The following is a 19,352-nucleotide window of genomic DNA, read 5'->3' on the forward strand; positions in this document are numbered from 1 at the left end:
TCCTTTTGGGCCATCTCCTCTTCGTCCTTCAAAGGCATCAATTTGGTGACAATGAATTTCAATCCTCAATTGGAAACTTGTTATAGAAGAAGCTGTTTTATTGCAGCCTTTTATTAAAGTGATGCTTTGAAATTTGAATGCCTATATATTTCCCAACTAATTTTATAAAGAAGTGAACCAACCTTAGGTCCAATTGGGTTATTTTTCTTCTATTAGGTCCTATGGGTTAGTCATCCCCTATGCTATGATATGCCTATAGATATAAATCATATTCTCGCCCTTTGGCACCCTTGTTATGTTCCATTCTGATTTGCACCATTGCTTTTATACTTTGAACTTTGAAGTACTCATCCATATTCTATGGAAACCAACAATTTTTTACCATCAAATGGGAATGATCTTTATATATTTAACTATGCTTATAACTAAAGTAGGTAGTGAATTCTCTTTTCCAGGTATACATGCATAATTAAATTTAGTAATTGTGCTTAAATGAAAGTTTTCTACCCAAAAAAGAAAAAAGAAAAAAAAAAACATAAAATACATACACAATTAAACTTTTAAATAAGATATTTTAAACCTCCATCATAGAAATTTTAATTTTTTAAAATATACTTACTAGTTGTTGAATTAGCTATGAACATTATTCTGGCTGTTTAACGGACAACAACATCTCACAAAGTCAACTTTCAAATCAGTTCTCAATTCTCATAACTATGATAATACATATAATCTTTGTCATAGTAATTAAGGTGTTCTTTTTAGTTCTTTGGTGGGATTGATTAATGTTCCCCAGCGTATCAAGAATCATCAACTTAATTCAGTTATACTCTTCAACTTAGAATATTTTATTTGCTAAAATCATCTAATTCTACTGTGTAGGATTAGCATCATGCCTCAACCCTAATCCAATATGTGTGTGGGTCTTTGATTTAAGATAAGTCTAATTAGAAGGTTACTTAATTTATGGTTGGGTTTAAGTTATATATAGTGAAACTTTTATCGATTTTATATCATTCAATAACTTTTTATTAAATGTGTTTTTTTTTACTATTTTAATGTTGAATTTCATTTTCGTCTTATGCTCTACATAGATGCAAAATATAAAGACAACCATAGATTAACAATGATCTCATCTATAAAAATCTTAACGCATACACACTAATTTTGTGCAAATAAAATATCCATATAATGTTGATTTCTTTAAACTTTACATATTAGTATTACATTGTTTGTTCAAAATCCGTACACGAACTAAAGGGTAATTCAACTATGACAATTACAAAGAAGTTTCTCCAAACTAAAGCATTCATCTACCTTTTTGCTCAAACGAAAGCATTCATGCATCTACCTTAGCCTACACCTGTTGGCCATTAAAAAGTGGGAAATGTTACCTTGTATTGACCAGTACGCAGTATCATTGTTTATCCTCTCGTTAAACAATGTGCTCTTCAAGTTTCCTTCTCATTAGAGGTCAATTGAAAACTTATTATTGAAAAAACTGTAGCAAAATAATTTTATTAAGGCAAAAACACTATAGCAAAACTCATGACTGCCTTTTTCAGTTCTTGGTAGTCCGTAAACAGTATCCATGGGACCTACTAAAAAAAGGCAAAATGCAGGTTCATCTGCTTGCAAACGCACACTAACAACGAGTTTTTCAAGAAGATTTTAGCTTGTAATTTACAACTCTATTCTATACGCATGGAAGAGTAGCAGTCTCAACTGTCAAACGCAATGTTCCCGTCAAGAGGGAGACGATATCTTAAGTCTCATATGTTGGTTGCATAAAAAACTTTCCCATCAAGAGGCCTCCATATTTGACATTTTTTGTAAGCCGAGTGTCGTTGACCCATCAAAAGAAATAACAAGAAAAATAAAGGGAGATAATTGCTGTATCTAATGTGTGTGTGTGTGTGTGTGTGTGTGTGTGTATATATATATTAGTGTATTAAAGCAGCACATTTTCTTGACATTTTGATTAATTTATATACTCACTCCATCCATGGACCATGGCGGAAGTCAGGAGTTTTAGCCGTTTTATTAAGTGTCCCTTTTTAGACAAGGACGATGTCCCAGGTTTTCAAAAAGGGAACTATTTTTATACATTGCAAACCATTTTGGTGTTTATATTCCATTTCAAACAAACAACATTATTTTTTTTTTTTTAAAAGTAAAACACAACTAAATAATTTAAGTCTGAAGAATGCTTAGAAACGTGCTAACTGCTAAGCCATTGCCAAAGATATCCATTAGCTCGCTTGTGTATGGAAATAGTAGATATTATGAGTTATAATTTCTAACCAAGGAAATGAGAGAGAATAATTAGGAAAAGAAATTTTGAGCTTGCATTTTCTATCACTTCTCAGTTCTCCAACATCTTTGAGTAATGTTATATATACATCGATCTTAACATTAGTTAAGTTTTTATTGGTTCTCATTTGGATCCTCTACTAATATCACATTTTTACCTATTAATAGCCGCCCTTCATTTCAGTTATTTTGTATTTTAAGTTAGTCACTTAGCAAATCAAGGTCATTTTTGCCTCTTGCTAGGTTCTAAATAGCAAATCTTAACATGAAAATTGATACTGGATAAACACCATAATTCTGTTCGATTCTCTGGTCAACTGATAAAACTAAGCCACAACATTATATATATGATTCAAACAGAACAGATATTACACCCCTTTGTGAAAAGCAGCCACTATTACAAGAAAACGCACATATAAATTCAAAAAAGAAAAGATATTACACATCCCCTATATAAAATCTACCACAATTACAAGAAAACACATGGAATATCCACACACAAAGAAAACACACTGCGGGTAATAGGGGGCAAAGGTGGCAAAGAAGGCAGTTTAGGCAAAGAAGGCAGTTCAGGCTTTGCCACATGAGGCAGTCGGAAACTCAGGTTTAGGCAAAGGTAACTCCGGGTTTGGTAGAGTCGGGATGCGAGGAATAGGGGGGAGTTCAACCTTTGGTACTGGTACTTCAGGTTTAGGCAAGTTTGGGAGTGTAGGAAGAGGCAGGAGTTCGGGCTTAGGAAGCACGGGAACCTCAGGCAGTGTTGTTTCTGCAAGGAAGCGAGAGGCAAGAACTTCATTGCCACTTATTAGCAGCATTGCAAAGAATAGAATACACATTTTCTTGGGACAATTTATGTCTGGATTACTATCTTTGATTGGCAATTCAAAAGAAAGTTAGGCTTCTTATGAGAATGGCTTGCAAGCAAAGTTTGACAGTGTTTTGTAGAGGGCGATAAACAGGCATGTATGGAATGGCTGTCTAGTGTTGGTTGAACCACTTATCCATGGCACAATTATCAAACAGTTTGGTAGATGGGCTCGCCAGATATAGCAGAACTCTATCATGGAAGTCATTGGAAATTCATCTGTTTGTTCTTAGCTTCATAGCCTTCATTATACTACTACCACCTGGCAGTAGGCAAACTGATTGATTGGACCCCAACTCCTCCAATATCACGTGTGTCTTAGTGGCCAAGGGCTCAGAATCATTACATTTATTGTATCACATTCCATTCTTAAAAAATGTCCAGACAGTTATTTAAAATTTAAAATGTTGTATGTTTAACAAACAATGCTAACTAGATAGACAAGAATCCAATCTAGATAAAAAGCAACTAGCACAAGGATCAAATGAAAAAAACATGAATACAACTTTGATGTATAATTCAACTAGAATGATAAGCTAGCAACAAAAGTGGGGCCAACTATGGTCATGTCTAGGTAGGGAAGCCACTTTGATCGCCCTCTCTTTTAACCCTTTTTTTTTTTTTTTTGGTTATAAAAAAAATGGGGGCAAGAGGAAGTTTTAACCGCATCATATACGAGCAACATACGAATTGGCCTGAGTAACATATCTCACCCACCTATATGGATTATAAGTTCCGGATTTCTTTGCTATCTGCAAGTATTTCACCTGCACCAAAAACATGTAAGACTTGAGCAACAAAGGCACTCAAAAGGAAATAGAAATTAGCTTACTAAACCAGAAAACACATCTATTGCACAATAAAATTATCAGTCGGTTCCAACAATAATTACAGCCACAAAATTGCATTGTATAAACCCTCCTTGTTAACCACACACAAGAAAACTATAAGCTTTAAAACAGGACCAAGCAATGCCCGATCTAACAGGCTCCAGTTTACTGGACTTTGTAACTTTTCCCAGGGGGAAGGTAGGGTGTTCTAGGGGTAAGAGCCACTAGACTCTAGAGTATTCTAGCCATAAAAATACCAGCCTGACTTATGATCTGACCTAGTGAGATCAAGTATTTAATCATTATAAACAAGCTTTTGTTTTGACCCAAGTCACATTAGGCATTACTGCTGATTAGACTAGCAGCCTGATCTGACCCACACAACACATGCTCAGAAATAGCAAACAGGACCAAATCATAACAGTAAATGGTTCAATTGAACATTCAAACTAATGACGGTAGAACAAAACAAATTAATATCAGAGCTTACAAATTACAATCCATCTCATGGGTTAAATGTGTGCGTACAATATGGTTAAGTTCCTAGCAATGAGCATATTATAACCAATGAGCAAAATCAGGACTTGGCTTTACCTGAAGCCTGGAAGCATTATACATTGGTATTGTGAAAGTCATGCTAACTGGCCCAGATTCTTTTGTAATATTTCCTGTAGTGAGCGATAAATGTTGCACACATAAGGAAATACATCAATCACAATGAATTAGTAAGAAATTAAACACAATTACTGGGATCATCAACTATGATACTTATATTACAACTGATCGTAGCTGATTGATAAATCATACCATGTGATTCCGGAGAAAATGTTAGCTTTGCACGCAGAGTATGTTCAGATCCACCAACAATCTGTTGTGTAGGGCATGCATTAGTAACTTTAATCTATCTTTTTTTACATTTTTTTGGCACAAGGAAACATAATAAAATTGGCTATGGAGATTTATTTTATTATTTTAAACAATTCGATAGTTAGAACAAAGGGGGAGGGGGGAATTGGCTATTGACCAAAACAAACTGCCATAAGCGTATTAATAAGAAATCATTGCCTTCTTTAGACCCCATTCAAGTCTCCTATTTGCTTCCTTGAAATTTGTTGTTTGTCCAATTGCTCCAGGTTCCAACTCAAAACTAGCTCTGAAAAAACATCAATTGATAATCTAATGAGTGAACATTGAATACTGTAATACAATGTGCTCTGTCCAACAGCGTGGCCTGTCTGTGTTGACTCTTGATTTTTAAAAAATAAAATAAAAATGATGAAGAACCATCTCATAACTAATAACAAGCTTCTATCTCCATCCGCATGAACATAACAGGTCAAACTTTTTTTAACACAGCATTACTTTTCTACTTTAGTCTATTCAGAATCCATAACCAACCGTAAAACTTTGTATTACTTTTCTGATTAATTACATTCACTAAGAGGTAAGCAAATTTACATGGTTTATGGATAAATTTCTACTGCAAAATTGGTAAATCAAGGACCTCAGCTCTGAAGCATCAAATAGCATCGCAAACTTTTGCTGACCTTATCAAATAATAGACAGATGGTATAGAATAATACCTCGTAGTGTATTTTGGTAGTGGCATCTGAACCATAATTGTGTTTGCAGTAATGCTTGAGGAAAACTCCGCACGTACTTTAATCATGACTTCAGCCTACAATTGTAACTCTTAATATGTTTGTACCAGAGTTAAAGGATAGCGATATTACTATAACATCAGCATTTGCTTGGTGACCTTTCAATATAACTGAAAGGTATTATTATGTTCAGTCATATGTTAAAATTAAAAATCATATAAAGCCAGAAATTGATATAATGACATAATAACATATGGCAAAGGCACCCATTTTAATACAAACGAATAGTTCTTTATAAAAATTACATTTTCAACCCTATAATTTAGAGGGAGTAACATATTAAACCCTATAGTTTTAATATTAAAGGGGGTCGTTTCCTCGTCTAAAGGGGGTCGTTTGATGTTACTCAAGAGTACGCTATCTAGTTTTCCGACTTTCTTTCGTTTCCTACTCATGTGGCTAATAAAATTGAAAAGTTGCAAAGGGATTTTCTTTGGGTTGATAGCAAGATTCATTTGGTAGGATGGGATAAAGTTTGTGCGCCTATAGCCAATGGTGGCTTGGGGATAAGGAAACTTACTACCTTTAATAAGGCCTTATTAGGAAAATGGTTGTGGCGGTTGGAAAAGAAGAGGATCGGTTATGGAGGAGGGTGGTAGCTTCAAAATATGGGGAAGATTGGGGGGGATGGACCTCAAAGCTGGGGAGGGAAGTTCATGGATGTGGTTTGTGGAGAGGTATTCGAATGGGATGGGAGGATTTCAGCAAAAATTGTCAGTTAGTTGTTGGGTTGGGGAATAGAGTGAGGTTTTGGCAAGATAGGTGGTATGGGGATCAACCCTTTCAATTGGCTTTTCCAAGGCTGTATGGTATTGCCATTGATAAGGAGGTTTTTGTTGAAGCTTCTTTGCTAAGGCAGGGGGCGGAGGAGAGAAGAATTTGGAATGTTCGTTTTATTAGAGATTTTAATGATTGGGAGATGGATGAAGAGCTGCATTTTCTTCGTATATTGGGAGCCAATACTCCTCCTATGGATGTTGGAGATTGGATGAGATGGAAATTGAAGTCTAATGAGGTTTTTGACATCCGGTCGTTTTATAACAAATTAAGGGATTCTCCCTCAACTGTCTTTCCTTGAAAAGCTATTTGAAGAGTATTAGCCCCTAGGCGAGTTTCTTTTTTTGTTTGGTGTGTAGCTTGGAATAAGATCCCAACGGGAGATAACTTGAGATTAAGGAGATTGGTTTTTGTGGATTAGTGCATTATGTGTTGTCATTGTGGAGAGACGGTTGACCACTTATTTCTTCATTGTGAGATGGCTTATCGGTTATGGAGCTCTGTCTTTGTAACTTTTGGCTTGTCTTGGGTTATACCTAAATCGATTACAGACTTGCTCTATGGCTGGTGGAATTGGCTGGGGAAGCATTTGTCTCAGATTTGGAACTTAGTCCCGTTGTGCATCCTTTGGTGTATTTGGAAGGAACGGAATCGGAGGACTTTTGAGGATTTGGATAGCTCTAGTGATCAGATGCTTGCTTCTTTTTGTGGAACTTTTTTTGATTGGTCTCGGGCGTGGGGACTCATGTTTAGTGATTCGCTCCCTTCTTTTCTTTGCTCCCTTTCTCTTTTGTAATTTTTTTGTTTTTTGGTTTTCTTTTATGTTTTTGTCTTGTTTTTTCTAGGTTTGCTTTATGTTCTTCATGCACAGAGTAGCCTTTCGTTTATATATATCATTCTTACTTATCAAAAAAAAAAAAAAAACAAATTAAACCATGTAATTTCAAAACATAATAAATTAAATCTTGAGGTTCCAAAAAGTAATCCTATAGTTTCAAAAGGTAACTTATTACTTATCCAATTAGGTTTAATACCTACAGCCCCTAAATTATAGGGTTTAAATGAAACTTACCCTAGCTCTTATTAACATTTCCAATGATAGTTCAAACTTAATTATAAACAAGGACAGTGTTGACCTTAAGGGCTCCTGTTTCTTCAATCAAAGTGTTTACACGAAAAGGAGGTTTGAACTCCTGAGTCAATCGATAGTTCATGACCGTAAATTCACCATCTGGTGGTACCTGATAGAATTAACATGATTAAGCACCAGTTTAGACAACAAAAAAAAAAAAAAAAAACAAATTAAACCATGTAATTTCAAAACATAATAAATTAAATCTTGAGGTTCCAAAAAGTAATCCTATAGTTTCAAAAGGTAACTTATTACTTATCCAATTAGGTTTAATACCTACAGCCCCTAAATTATAGGGTTTAAATGAAACTTACCCTAGCTCTTATTAACATTTCCAATGATAGTTCAAACTTAATTATAAACAAGGACAGTGTTGACCTTAAGGGCTCCTGTTTCTTCAATCAAAGTGTTTACACGAAAAGGAGGTTTGAACTCCTGAGTCAATCGATAGTTCATGACCGTAAATTCACCATCTGGTGGTACCTGATAGAATTAACATGATTAAGCACCAGTTTAGACAACATGAACAAACAAATAAGTTTTTTATTTTTTAATTTAAAAAATTTTCCAAGCTAATTTATCTTGATTTCACTCACCAGGCTCAAAGTTTTGTCCATTTCGAAACTATCTAGATGTACAGATTCATGAAAATTACAATCATCCAATATCACTGCTCCAGTCCCAGATGAACTCCTGTAGTCTATCATGGAAAGCAGCAGCACCAAATGTAATGGTAAAAGTAAGATTTAAAAGTATAACAAATCCCAGGTAACATTTATTTGGACAATGGATACAAGGCATCATAACCAGCGACAGTAACCAAATATTTCATACTATAAGTCTATAACAAACAAAAAGCTTTAAAAAAAATAATTAATTAATTTAAATTATTTTTTAAAGGAAGAAGGTAACATCATAGAACAAACTTCAAAAACATATATCACCATGGAGAATTTTAAGAACAAACAGCATTACACCTTTAAAAATATTATCTTAAACAACATTACTGAAAATATGGCTTTTAAACTTGAAAGTTTTACATGTTGATGCAAGCGAACAACTTGAGAGCATCACAATCATAATGGAAAAGTCAATTTTTAGAATTATTGTATCAGATATGCTGCCGGTAAAAAAATATTTAGAACAACTTGAGAGCATCACAATCATAACCAGCAACAGTAACCAAATATTTCATACTATAAGTCTATAACAAACAAAAAGCTTTAAAAAAATAATTAATTAATTAAAATTATTTTTTAAAGGAAGAAGGTAACCTCATAGAACAAACTTCAAAAACATATATCACCATGGAGAATTTTAAGAACAAACAGCATTACACCTTTAAAAATATTATCTTAAACAACATTACTGAAAATATGGCTTTTAAACTTGAAAGTTTTACATGTTGATGCAAGCGAACAACTTGAGAGCATCACAATCATAATGGAAAAGTCAATTTTTAGGATTATTGTATCAGATATGCTGCAGGTAAAAACCAAAGAAATATACCAAATACTGATCTCCCTCCTCTTCCAATAGTCAGGTCATCATTAAGAGCTAATCGTATTTCTGGATTGCCAGTGAGATAGCTCTTCATTTGAATGGTGCCATCTATCTCAGAAGTCAGTATATATCCCTGTTTAAACAACTTTATACTGATTAACAATGGTATAAGTAGTGATGAACTAAGAAACATATAACCAATAAAAGAATGAATGTAATAAATAAGACTATCTAGAAAAAGATCACCAAAATGAGATGTATGAAAAAGGAAGATTATCATAAATTTTATGTCCCATGAGGAAATTTTTCAAAGAGAGATCAACCTTGGGTTTAGATCCACATGATGCATCCAACAAATTGATAGTACAGTCCACACAAAATTATTGGTTTAATTACACATTTGGTTCTCAACCTTTGCCCCATGTTTCAAAATGATCCCTAACCTTTCAAACGATTCAATTTAGGTCTAACCTTTTAAACGTGTGTCAAAAGGTCCCTTCTGTCAATTAGTTGATATGAAAGTCTGACATGGTAAACAGAAACACTTAAATCACACTTTGATGCTGACATGGAGCCCAGGTGACAGTTGAAAAAAATCAGCTGCTGAAAAAAAAAAACCTGTGCATAGAGGAACCATTTTTGGGGATTTCACATTTGAAGTATTGGATTTCCACTTGGAAGCCCCGTGAGGAAGGCTCTAAGGATGACTAAGCTTGATCCTCAAGATGATTGGCTTCCAATCACTGAGTCAAGAAATGGTAACAAATATTATGTTGCTTTCATACTCTTTGTTCTGGGATTCGAGATGAAGATGACAGAGGAGAGAGATAAGAGAAGTGCACACTTAACGAAACAAGTGGAATATGGACTGTGGTGCAAGTGAGGAGGTGGGGGTTTTGAATTTGAAGCCAGGTAGCACCAGGGGTTGTTGTGGTCAGGAAAGACAATGGTGGGCAGGTCAAGTTTTTGATCCATCTGGGAGAGTACTAAATAGTGTTGTTGTTAAGGTGAGTGCAAGTTTGGACTTAGCCGCTCCTCTCTGCATGATGCCTCGTCATCACTCTCATCCATCATAACTTCTCTTGATCCCTTCCATGTGGGTTCTTTTTGTTTCGTTCAAAATCAAAAGGCTCCAAATTTTCACTCTCTCTAAATAAGAATTTAATGCCCACTCACTTGGTTTGAGTTCATGACTATTGACTACAGTGAGCTCGAAATGAATTCCTTATTTCCTCCAAATGGGATTTTAGAATTTAGATCTAAAATTGGTCAAATAATTAGGGTGCCTTGTTAGAGGTCAGTTGCTGGGGGATTAAATTTCTTTCCTCTGTGGGTGTGTGTCAAGGATTGGAAATGGTAGGGAAACCACTTCCATTCCTCATAAAGAACAGGGTTAAAAAATGCCCCAAAGAAGGGATTTCCTGAAATCCCTCTTTGTTGACGTCTATATGTTGAGCTAGGGATTTAAGATGTGAAATCCCCAAATTCTGCTCTTCACATGCATAGCACATGTTCTCTTTAACAAGCGGCTGTCTTTTTTTTTTTTTTTTAAATAAAAATTAAAAAAAAAAAAAAAAAAAAAAAAACTGCCACCTGGCTCCATGTCAACATCAGTGCTTGATTTAGTGCTTCTGTTTGCCATGTTAGACTTTTCCATCCACCAATTGATGGCAATGACCTTTTTGACACAACTTTAAAAGGTTGAGGACTAAACTAAAACATTTGAAATGATAGGGACCATCCTGAAACATGGGGCAAAGGTTGAGAATCAAATGTGTAAACACCATATTATTATTATTTGATAAGTGCAATATACTGTATACATAAAATCATAGAACTAAAAGTGAGCTCACGACAGATTGCTTAAGTTTTAATTAAGTAATGAACTGAGCAGTGAGGAACCAAAAAAAGAAAAGAGGGAGGGGGGGGGGGGGGCACAAAAACAAAAAAGCAACATCAATCTTTAGACAAAACCATCAACAAAGACATTTATTGACATGACACAAGCAATATAGGATTGATATTGTGAACTTAAAATTGATTATAAAAGTATAAAGCAGATAGCTGTCATGGTTATCTTTAAATAGGAAAAAACTGTATATTAAGTGCACACAATGATTGTGGGCAATGCCTTTTTTTTTTAATGCATAAATTTTCCCTTAAGACTAAATAAGATTAAGAAATATACAATAGATAACATGACATAGTAAAATAAAAAGCAAATGGTTAGAAGATGGAGGCTAATGAGAAAGAAGATAGAAGATGCAATTATCACTGCTTAGCTATAAAGAAAGCTGAGGAATTTCTCAGGAAGATCACAAAGAAAGGTCGAGTGATTGAGAAGGAGAGATGAGGTTTGAAAGTGCTTACCCCCTAAACAGGTATATTCCGGAATATGTGTGGTGGTATGGTAGTTCTTGAGGATTCTGTGTGTTCAATTCCATGTAGTCTTTTTGATAATTTGATAGTTTTTTTTTTTTTATTTTTAAAGTAAAGAAAATTTTATTCAAAGACATAATAATGAGTCACCCAAGAATACAGGAAGTATACAGCAGGGGACCAAAATAATCATATACATAAATTACAAGCATCCATCAAATCATAAACTGAAAAAATAGAATGACTTCCTATGATAGACATCCAATCCGATAGACTTTTAAAGAAGAAAAGTTTTAAATCAACTATAGTCCTTTCAGAATCTTCAAAACATCGGTTGTTTCTCTCCTGCTAAATGCATCACATCAAACAATGAGGGACAGCCATCCAAATAACACCATTACGATGATGACCAAAATTTCCTTGCCAACATGCAAGGAGCTCAACCACAGTCTTTGGCATCGCCTAGTAGATACCAAACAAGGTGAACACCATAGACCACAACTCATAAACAATAGGACAACGTAGTAAAAGATGGTCTACCGATTCTCCTTTACTTTTGCACATACAGCACCAATCTAGAATCAACACCTTCTTCTTACGTAAATTATCAATAGTCAAGATAGTTCCTAAAGCTGCAATCCAAACAAAAAACACCACTTTGGAAAGAACCTTCTGCTTCCAAATACTTCTCCAAGGGAAAGATTGAGTACATAAACCCAACAAAGCCTGATAATAACTGCTTACCTCAAAGCCCTTGCTCTTAGCAGGTGTCCAACACATCTTATCATCACCAATACCACTCAATAAGACTCCACATATAACATCCCAAAAAACAGAAAAAGAATCTGATTCCCTATAATGAATTTCTCGCAAGAATTCCAGGTCCCAAAAAAGAACCTCGTTAGGAAACTGCATGAAATCAGCCATATAAGCCTCCTTATCATTACTGATTCTGAATAAATATGGAAAACACGTACTCAAAGGATTATCCCCACACCATACATCATGCCAAAATTTCACTCTAGTCCCATCTCCAATTAGCCACATAAGCCTCCTTGATAATTTGATAATTACAACAAGAATGGGGATTTGAACCCTAGATGTCTTGAAAATACCAAGAGATGCCAACTAATTGAGCTATAAGGCTCTTGACTTCAATTTCATGTTCCAATAAATAACCTATTTACTTTATCATAACGAGAAAAATGCAGTGGTATGGTAGTGGATTGGCTGTTTTTTGTGTAGAATTATCACATGTAGAATTTTTAGCTATCAATTATGAAGATTAGGGGCCTTGTGAGGAGTTGCTAATGTTTTTTGTTTTTCTATTATTTTTTATTTATTTATTTTTATAAGAAACACAGATTTACCTTGGATTTGTCAAAATAGAATAAATTTGATGAAAGGCATATGATATATGTACAATATGAGCATCTGTAGGATGGAGATGGTCAATCATAAAGGCTAAGCTAGTTCCATTTCTACACTGAAGAAGCAAGTTAACTACACGAAGATAAAGTCTCTTAGAATTCAATGGATCTCGTGTAACGTTGCACTCCTTTAAATGCTGATTTAGTGTCAGTTTCTAGGCATTACTATTGAGACACAGAATTCAAACCCCCTTCCCCCCCTAGTCAAAAGAAAAAATCGATAATTGTGGGAGAGGGGATTTGAACTCTAGACGTCTCCATCAGGAGGTGTCAGTTGAGCTACAAGGCTCTTAGCATCAAAGGATTCTGTTTTTATCTCATTACCATTAAAAATATGTACAGGGGCTTGATTCTAACTTATTATGTAGTGCCACTAAACATTGTTAACTTCCTTCACCTGTCACTTATTAGGTAGATAATGTAAAAATTATACCACATGTGACAACACTGAAATTAGAATAATCACCAATATTAGAGTGAAAGTACGCACACTTGAGCTAAAGGTGATGCTGATTTTCTCAATTAGATCTACAAAAATCTCCTCCCTCCTCCTACCCGTAGGGTCATTTGCTACAACAGATTTTGTGACTGCTGTTCCTGGCATTCTTTTCGTCCCTTGCTGCAGACATTCATATATCAGGAATCAATAGGAAGAGACGTGCAAGAAGAAAAAAAACAGACACCATTTAAAGTCCCATTATTGGAGAAGTAAATTAATCAGATGACCTCATACCATAAAAAGGGCAGAATATTGCAAACGTGCATCTTCAACCACAATTGGCTCATTAAAAACATAAGACTTCAACATTTCGGTGGATGTTGTTTGTACATAACCAAAATCCTGGCAGTGAAATACAATCCAACATGTTTCAGAAAGTGCGATCAATAAATAAAATCAAGCAGGTTCAATGAAGTGTCAAAACTTATTTACTGCAAAATGGAAAATCTATAACACGTCTAAAACAGAAAGAAAGCCACAATTATGCTCCATCAGAAACTCAATTTGATTTTTATATGTGCTATACTTTGATGCAAAACTCCAAATTGAATAATTTTCTCACGAGCATTACTCATATGAATCACGTTCAGATCTATTGCTTACAATTGTTATGGAGAATTTACAACAACAAGAACAATTAACCAAGCCTTCGTACCAAAATTTTGGGTGGCTATAGATCCTCAACAGACTAATCGGGATCGGCCAAATGTATTATTAGGAAGAATATATAAAGAAGAATCAACATTTTCAAATACAAGAATACTTTAAATATGCAGAACAGAATGCTCAAAATTCCTAAACTCATAAAATAAGGATAATGAGATAGTTCTTCAACACTAAGCAAAGTAGATGATAAATTGACAATTAATTAGCAAGATCAAGTTACTACATTAGTAGAGCCAAAAAGAAAATGAACGAAAATTTTGAGGGGACGGGGGGAAGGAGATTTATACTTAGCATAGTTATCATAACTGAACTGAGGGTTGAACCGGCTGAAAGATTATTAACTAGTTCAGCCAGTGGCTCAATGGTTGAACTCTAGGCTTATTACTAATTAATTAATATATTATATAATTATATAAATTAACTAAATTCAAGTAAAATTAGGTCATTCAAATATATTAAAATAAAAAACTATATTATATGACATAAATTTAGAAAATATAAAAAATAAAAATAAATACATCATTTTATGTAAATATACCCAATCCTATAATCCAAAAGTCTACATATCAGATATCCCATAAAAGTTCAAAAATAAAAATTTTACCTTAAAAAAATTGGTAGAGTCTTAATTTTTAAATTCAACATTTTACCAAAATAGTAAATAAATAATAATAACTGTAGGGGAGAATTTGTTTCAGCCCCTTGCAAACTCATTGTCCTCTTTGGGGAGCCAGGCCCGCAAGGTTTTGTCCTCGGCCCCGAGTGCAGGCAAGCAAGGAGGGTTTCATAGTCTCAGCTCCAAGCCTGGAGTCCCACATCGGTTAGAAGAGCGCCCCACTCATGCTTTATATGCCTCTGGGACTTGCATGAGTGTACCACTACTCACCCGCATCGCGCCTGGCACCGCGGTAGGTAAACAATCAGATGGGGCGGAGGCAGCTAAGGCTCATCCCAACCCCAAAAAGCGCTTTTTGTAGGGGAGAATTTGTTTCAGCCCCTTGCAAACTCATTATCCTCTTTGGGGAGCCAGGCCCGCAAGGTTTTGTCCTCGGCCCCGAGTGCAGGCAAGCAAGGAGGGTTTCATAGTCTCAGCCCCAAGCCTGGAGTCCCACATCGATTAGAAGAGCGCCCCACTCATGCTTTATATGCCTCTGGGACTTGCATGAGTGTACCACTACTCATGATAACAAAATAACTTTTTAGTAGAGAATGGAATGACTATTCACTGTTGCAAAGGGGAGAGAATACGTTTAAAAGGCTACAAGCTAGTTATTATGTTTGAGTAATTGACTTAAACACGCACAAAAAAGTCAAAAAGTAATTTTATTTTTGTCAGAAGTGTGATAACTTTTGCATCCTTTTTATGAATTTTTATTCAAAGCATTATGTCTTTTAGCCGCAGGTCATGGTATGACTGCTTGAGTGGTATTACACTCCATATCAGTCCAGAAAGTATCACGGAACACGGGTATTACCGTTTAACTGGTGGTACAGTCCGGTATTAGTAACACCGGTACATAGGCTTAATAAATATAAGACCAATGAATTAACTATTTTTGATAGGAGATTTTTTTTTTTTTCTTTTTTGATAGGAAAGACCAATGAATTGACTCAGCATGACAAGATGCTTACTATAACTTCATCAAGCAACTCGTACACAAGCACAAAATTTTTCCGCAATGATTCTTCATTCAGAATCCCAAGGTAATCTTTAATGACACGGGCAATCCTTTGTAAAAGCTCCAAGACGAGAGAGGGTGATACGTTAACTCTTGTGGTTGCAACAAAAAACAATCCAACAACCTTCACATGGAAGTAGTTTACACCATCCAGATTCTACCAATGGAAAAGGCACATTAGAAAGAAAAATCAGCACACTGCACCATATAAATCATTAAAGTAAATGAAATAATCTACAGATCATATCAAAAACAGATAAGCAAATTTAACAAAACAATATCTGTGCAGGTGAAGTTTAATACTAACGAAATTATTGCCAATTTCTGAATAATAATATTTGTTTCTTTTGGGCACATTTTGGTGTTGTGACCAACTGGAGAGAACATGAGGACGGGGAAATCACATCCTAATATCAACTTTAAAGGGTATAATGAAGAGTGTGAAGCCATTTTGCGCCTATTTTTGCTAGTAAAAATCATCCCTGTCACAACACAGCAGGATTTTGAAAATTTTCATATTGACACAGAGCTCTTGATATTTCTTGTATACTAAGTACTAACTTTAGTTCAAATGAGGGCCACTCTTCCCCCTTTTTAGGGAGGAGGGTAGAAATAAAGTTTTTTTTTTTTTTTTTTTTGATAGGTAAGGGTAGAAATAAAGATGAAAGAGTGGTAAGAAAAATGGTTAAGAGAAACCAAATAGTAAATGCTTGCAATATCTTGAACCAATAATTCATAAAGATAAAGAGATCGAAAATGATGTGAATCATATTGACACAGAGTAGGGCAGATGAAGCGAACAAGTGAATCAAGAGTATTGTGTGATAGCATACCTATTAAGTTAAAGAAAGATTTTATAATATTGCTATAACACCAACTACTAAAAGCCAGGCCATTAAGAAGAAATATGTTCATAAAATGAGTGTACCTCAAATGAGAATATTAAGATTGATACATGGAAATACATGCACAAATAAGATTTGAAATGAGGAAATTTGCATAAAGATAAGGGTGACCCCTACTGATGAAAAGATGAAAAAGATACGGAGTTGTTTGAGATGGTTTGGTGTAGAGGAGAGTGATTAATATACTAGCAAGAAATATTGAGTTGATTCAAGCTGAGTGAACAAAAAAAGTAAAGGAAGCTTAAAATAACATTAGTAGAAACAGTAAAAAAAGTGTGTGTCAATTTAGGAGGTAATATAGAGAATGATTTTGAATATAATAGAATGGCAGAGAAGAAATATACGATTGACCCTGATATTCTGTTGGGGATGTACAACTGAACTCAAAAAGTTTTGGAAATAAGGCTTTATGTGTTGTGGGGGGGAGGGGGGAGAAATTTCTTCAGTTAGTGCAGATGATTAAGTCCTCTACTTTGGTTTATCAATATCTCTCCCAGAAAAGGCAGATGTGATAATATAGTATTTATTTTTACCTTTAAAAAATTCTCAAATATTCTAATCCATACTAATTAATAAGCAAAAACTAATTACAATTACGAGCAAAAGGTAATAAACGAAACAAGTAAAGAAGCTTAAGAAATTGAATTAATGTATCCCACTAAAAGGACTCAAATCCACATACCATCCTTTCAAGACTTCTAGCAAAAGTGAATTGGATAGGAAGCAGACAATTATTTTTGAACTTTCAATGCAAAGATGAAAATATCCAGAGAACAACACCAACAATGAGATATATGATTAAAAGATATAAACTTAAAAGAGCTAGATTGATTCATTCCTTCGAAAACATTTCCAGCACATTACAGTCCTTCCTTGCAGAGACTTCCAATGAAAATTTTACTGTAATAAACCAGACAGTTATTGTTGAACTCTCAATATAAAAAATCTACGTACCCAGAAGACACTTGATAAATTTTAGACCATTAACTATCAGACTGTTTTTAAGGACACATAGAGGAACAGCTATGTGAAGTAATTGTGTGAATCTTTCACTTCATATAAATCAGCAGTTCGGCATCTAAGGAAACATATTGCCTGACATTCTTCAGTAAGATTTTGTTTTTGATAAATGACATTCTTCAGTAAGATAATACCTACAAAGACAGGTGGTGCCTCCTCTTGCCCATCCTCTTTCCAAAACTTCACTTTACGGAAAAATATTTCTGTGCTTCCCTTTTGTATTTCACCACGATCTGCAAGACAGATATCATATATTCTCAAATGCTGGGTTTCATTATTAAATAGCTAACGGCAAAACAGTATAACAGTACTTCTATATATCAGAAAATCTAAATGAACTAGACACTAACATTTTACGAGCACAAATTTATCATAGAAATATCGTAAAATCAGAGAAGACCAACCTAGAAAAGTGCATCCGCTACATAATGCTTCAGCTATGATGACAATATTACCGAGAGATCATGTTTAGGCTAATTTATCACCAATTTTCTTTAACTGCACAGTCATTCTTACTAAAATCAACATATATTAGGAATATTTTCTAAAAGACCAAGGGGTGGAACATGAATAGATGTAACAGATTACTTGAAAATTTCAAATAAATCAAACCCATATTCATTACAAAACGATAAAAAGTATGTATATCACCGGTATTATTTTAATATGTTAAGAGTATAGGTAATTGCACAAAGTTCCATGTCATGTTTGAATTCATAACCTCTCTTTTTTAAATAAAGTAAGGAACCATTCAAAAGAAGAGTCCCTTGGACTCGCCGCTAGCCAGTAAAACCTTGGGTAATCCAAGGGCATCCACACCTGATTGGCTAAGAGCATAGCGTTTAGACCTAACAATCACACACTTCATCATTACAAAAAAACGGTATGTTTCCTTTTCCCTAAACAATGTAAAGCCGATTCCACATACTATATGTCATTTTGAAGGAACAATGCCATATTGTCATGCAAAATTCTTCATAAATATATAGCTCACCAAATCATTTCTTTAATTTTTTTTTTTTCTTTCTTACCTTCTCTAAACCTAATTTTCATTGTTATATTTCAATTTTACTTTATTTCCAAGCCTCATTTCTATCTCAACTCCACGTAAATCTAGTAGAAACACGTGTGATGTAGAAAATTTTCACCGGATCTATGAAATATTAACTAAATGCAAGCAAATTCAAATGAACCAGATATAGATTGAATTGAATCGAGTATAGAGCAAATCAAATCGCTTTCGGAATCGTAATGTTTCCGAGATCTAATTGGAGTACGAATTGCAACGCCAACATTCTATTTGAATTGTACAGATTTGATTATTGAAATTTTGAGGTAAAATTCACAGAAAGAAAACTCACAATCACGGAAGACAATGTTATCGCCGCGCTGCGATAGAACGAAGAATTGCGAGATCATGATGAATGAACGATCGTCTCTCTCTCTCTCTCTCTCTCTCTCTCTCTCTGTCTCTCTCTCTCTCGCTGTGATAACTAAATGCAAGCAAATTCAAATGAACCAGATATAGATTGAATTGAATCGAGTATAGAGCAAATCAAATCGCTTTCGGAATCGTAATGTTTCCGAGATCTAATTGGAGTACGAATTGCAACGCCAACATTCTATTTGAATTGTACAGATTTGATTATTGAAATTTTGAGGTAAAATTCACAGAAAGAAAACTCACAATCAC

At 34.6% G+C, this 19,352-nt stretch overlaps 1 protein-coding gene across 1 annotated transcript; it reads right to left on the bottom strand.

The window, feature by feature from the left end:
- Positions 1 to 2,631: 2,631 nt before the first annotated feature.
- Positions 2,632 to 19,149, bottom strand: LOC112004788 (AP-4 complex subunit mu). The gene is made up of 13 exons (XM_024037019.2): positions 19,021 to 19,149; positions 17,798 to 17,892; positions 15,688 to 15,891; positions 13,624 to 13,731; positions 13,381 to 13,509; positions 9,088 to 9,214; positions 8,175 to 8,278; positions 7,957 to 8,061; positions 5,592 to 5,686; positions 5,074 to 5,161; positions 4,816 to 4,876; positions 4,603 to 4,676; positions 2,632 to 3,945 (listed from the first exon to the last, which is right to left on the bottom strand). Exons 1-13 carry the CDS (start codon positions 19,076 to 19,078, stop codon positions 3,847 to 3,849), a joined length of 1,347 nt encoding a protein of 448 aa, XP_023892787.1. The 5' UTR covers positions 19,079 to 19,149; the 3' UTR covers positions 2,632 to 3,846.
- Positions 19,150 to 19,352: the final 203 nt, after the last annotated feature.

The sequence above is a fragment of the Quercus suber genome, unplaced genomic scaffold, assembly GCF_002906115.3.
Source record: "Quercus suber isolate HL8 unplaced genomic scaffold, Cork oak 2.0 scaffold_172, whole genome shotgun sequence".
Classification (NCBI taxonomy): Eukaryota; Viridiplantae; Streptophyta; class Magnoliopsida; order Fagales; family Fagaceae; genus Quercus; species Quercus suber.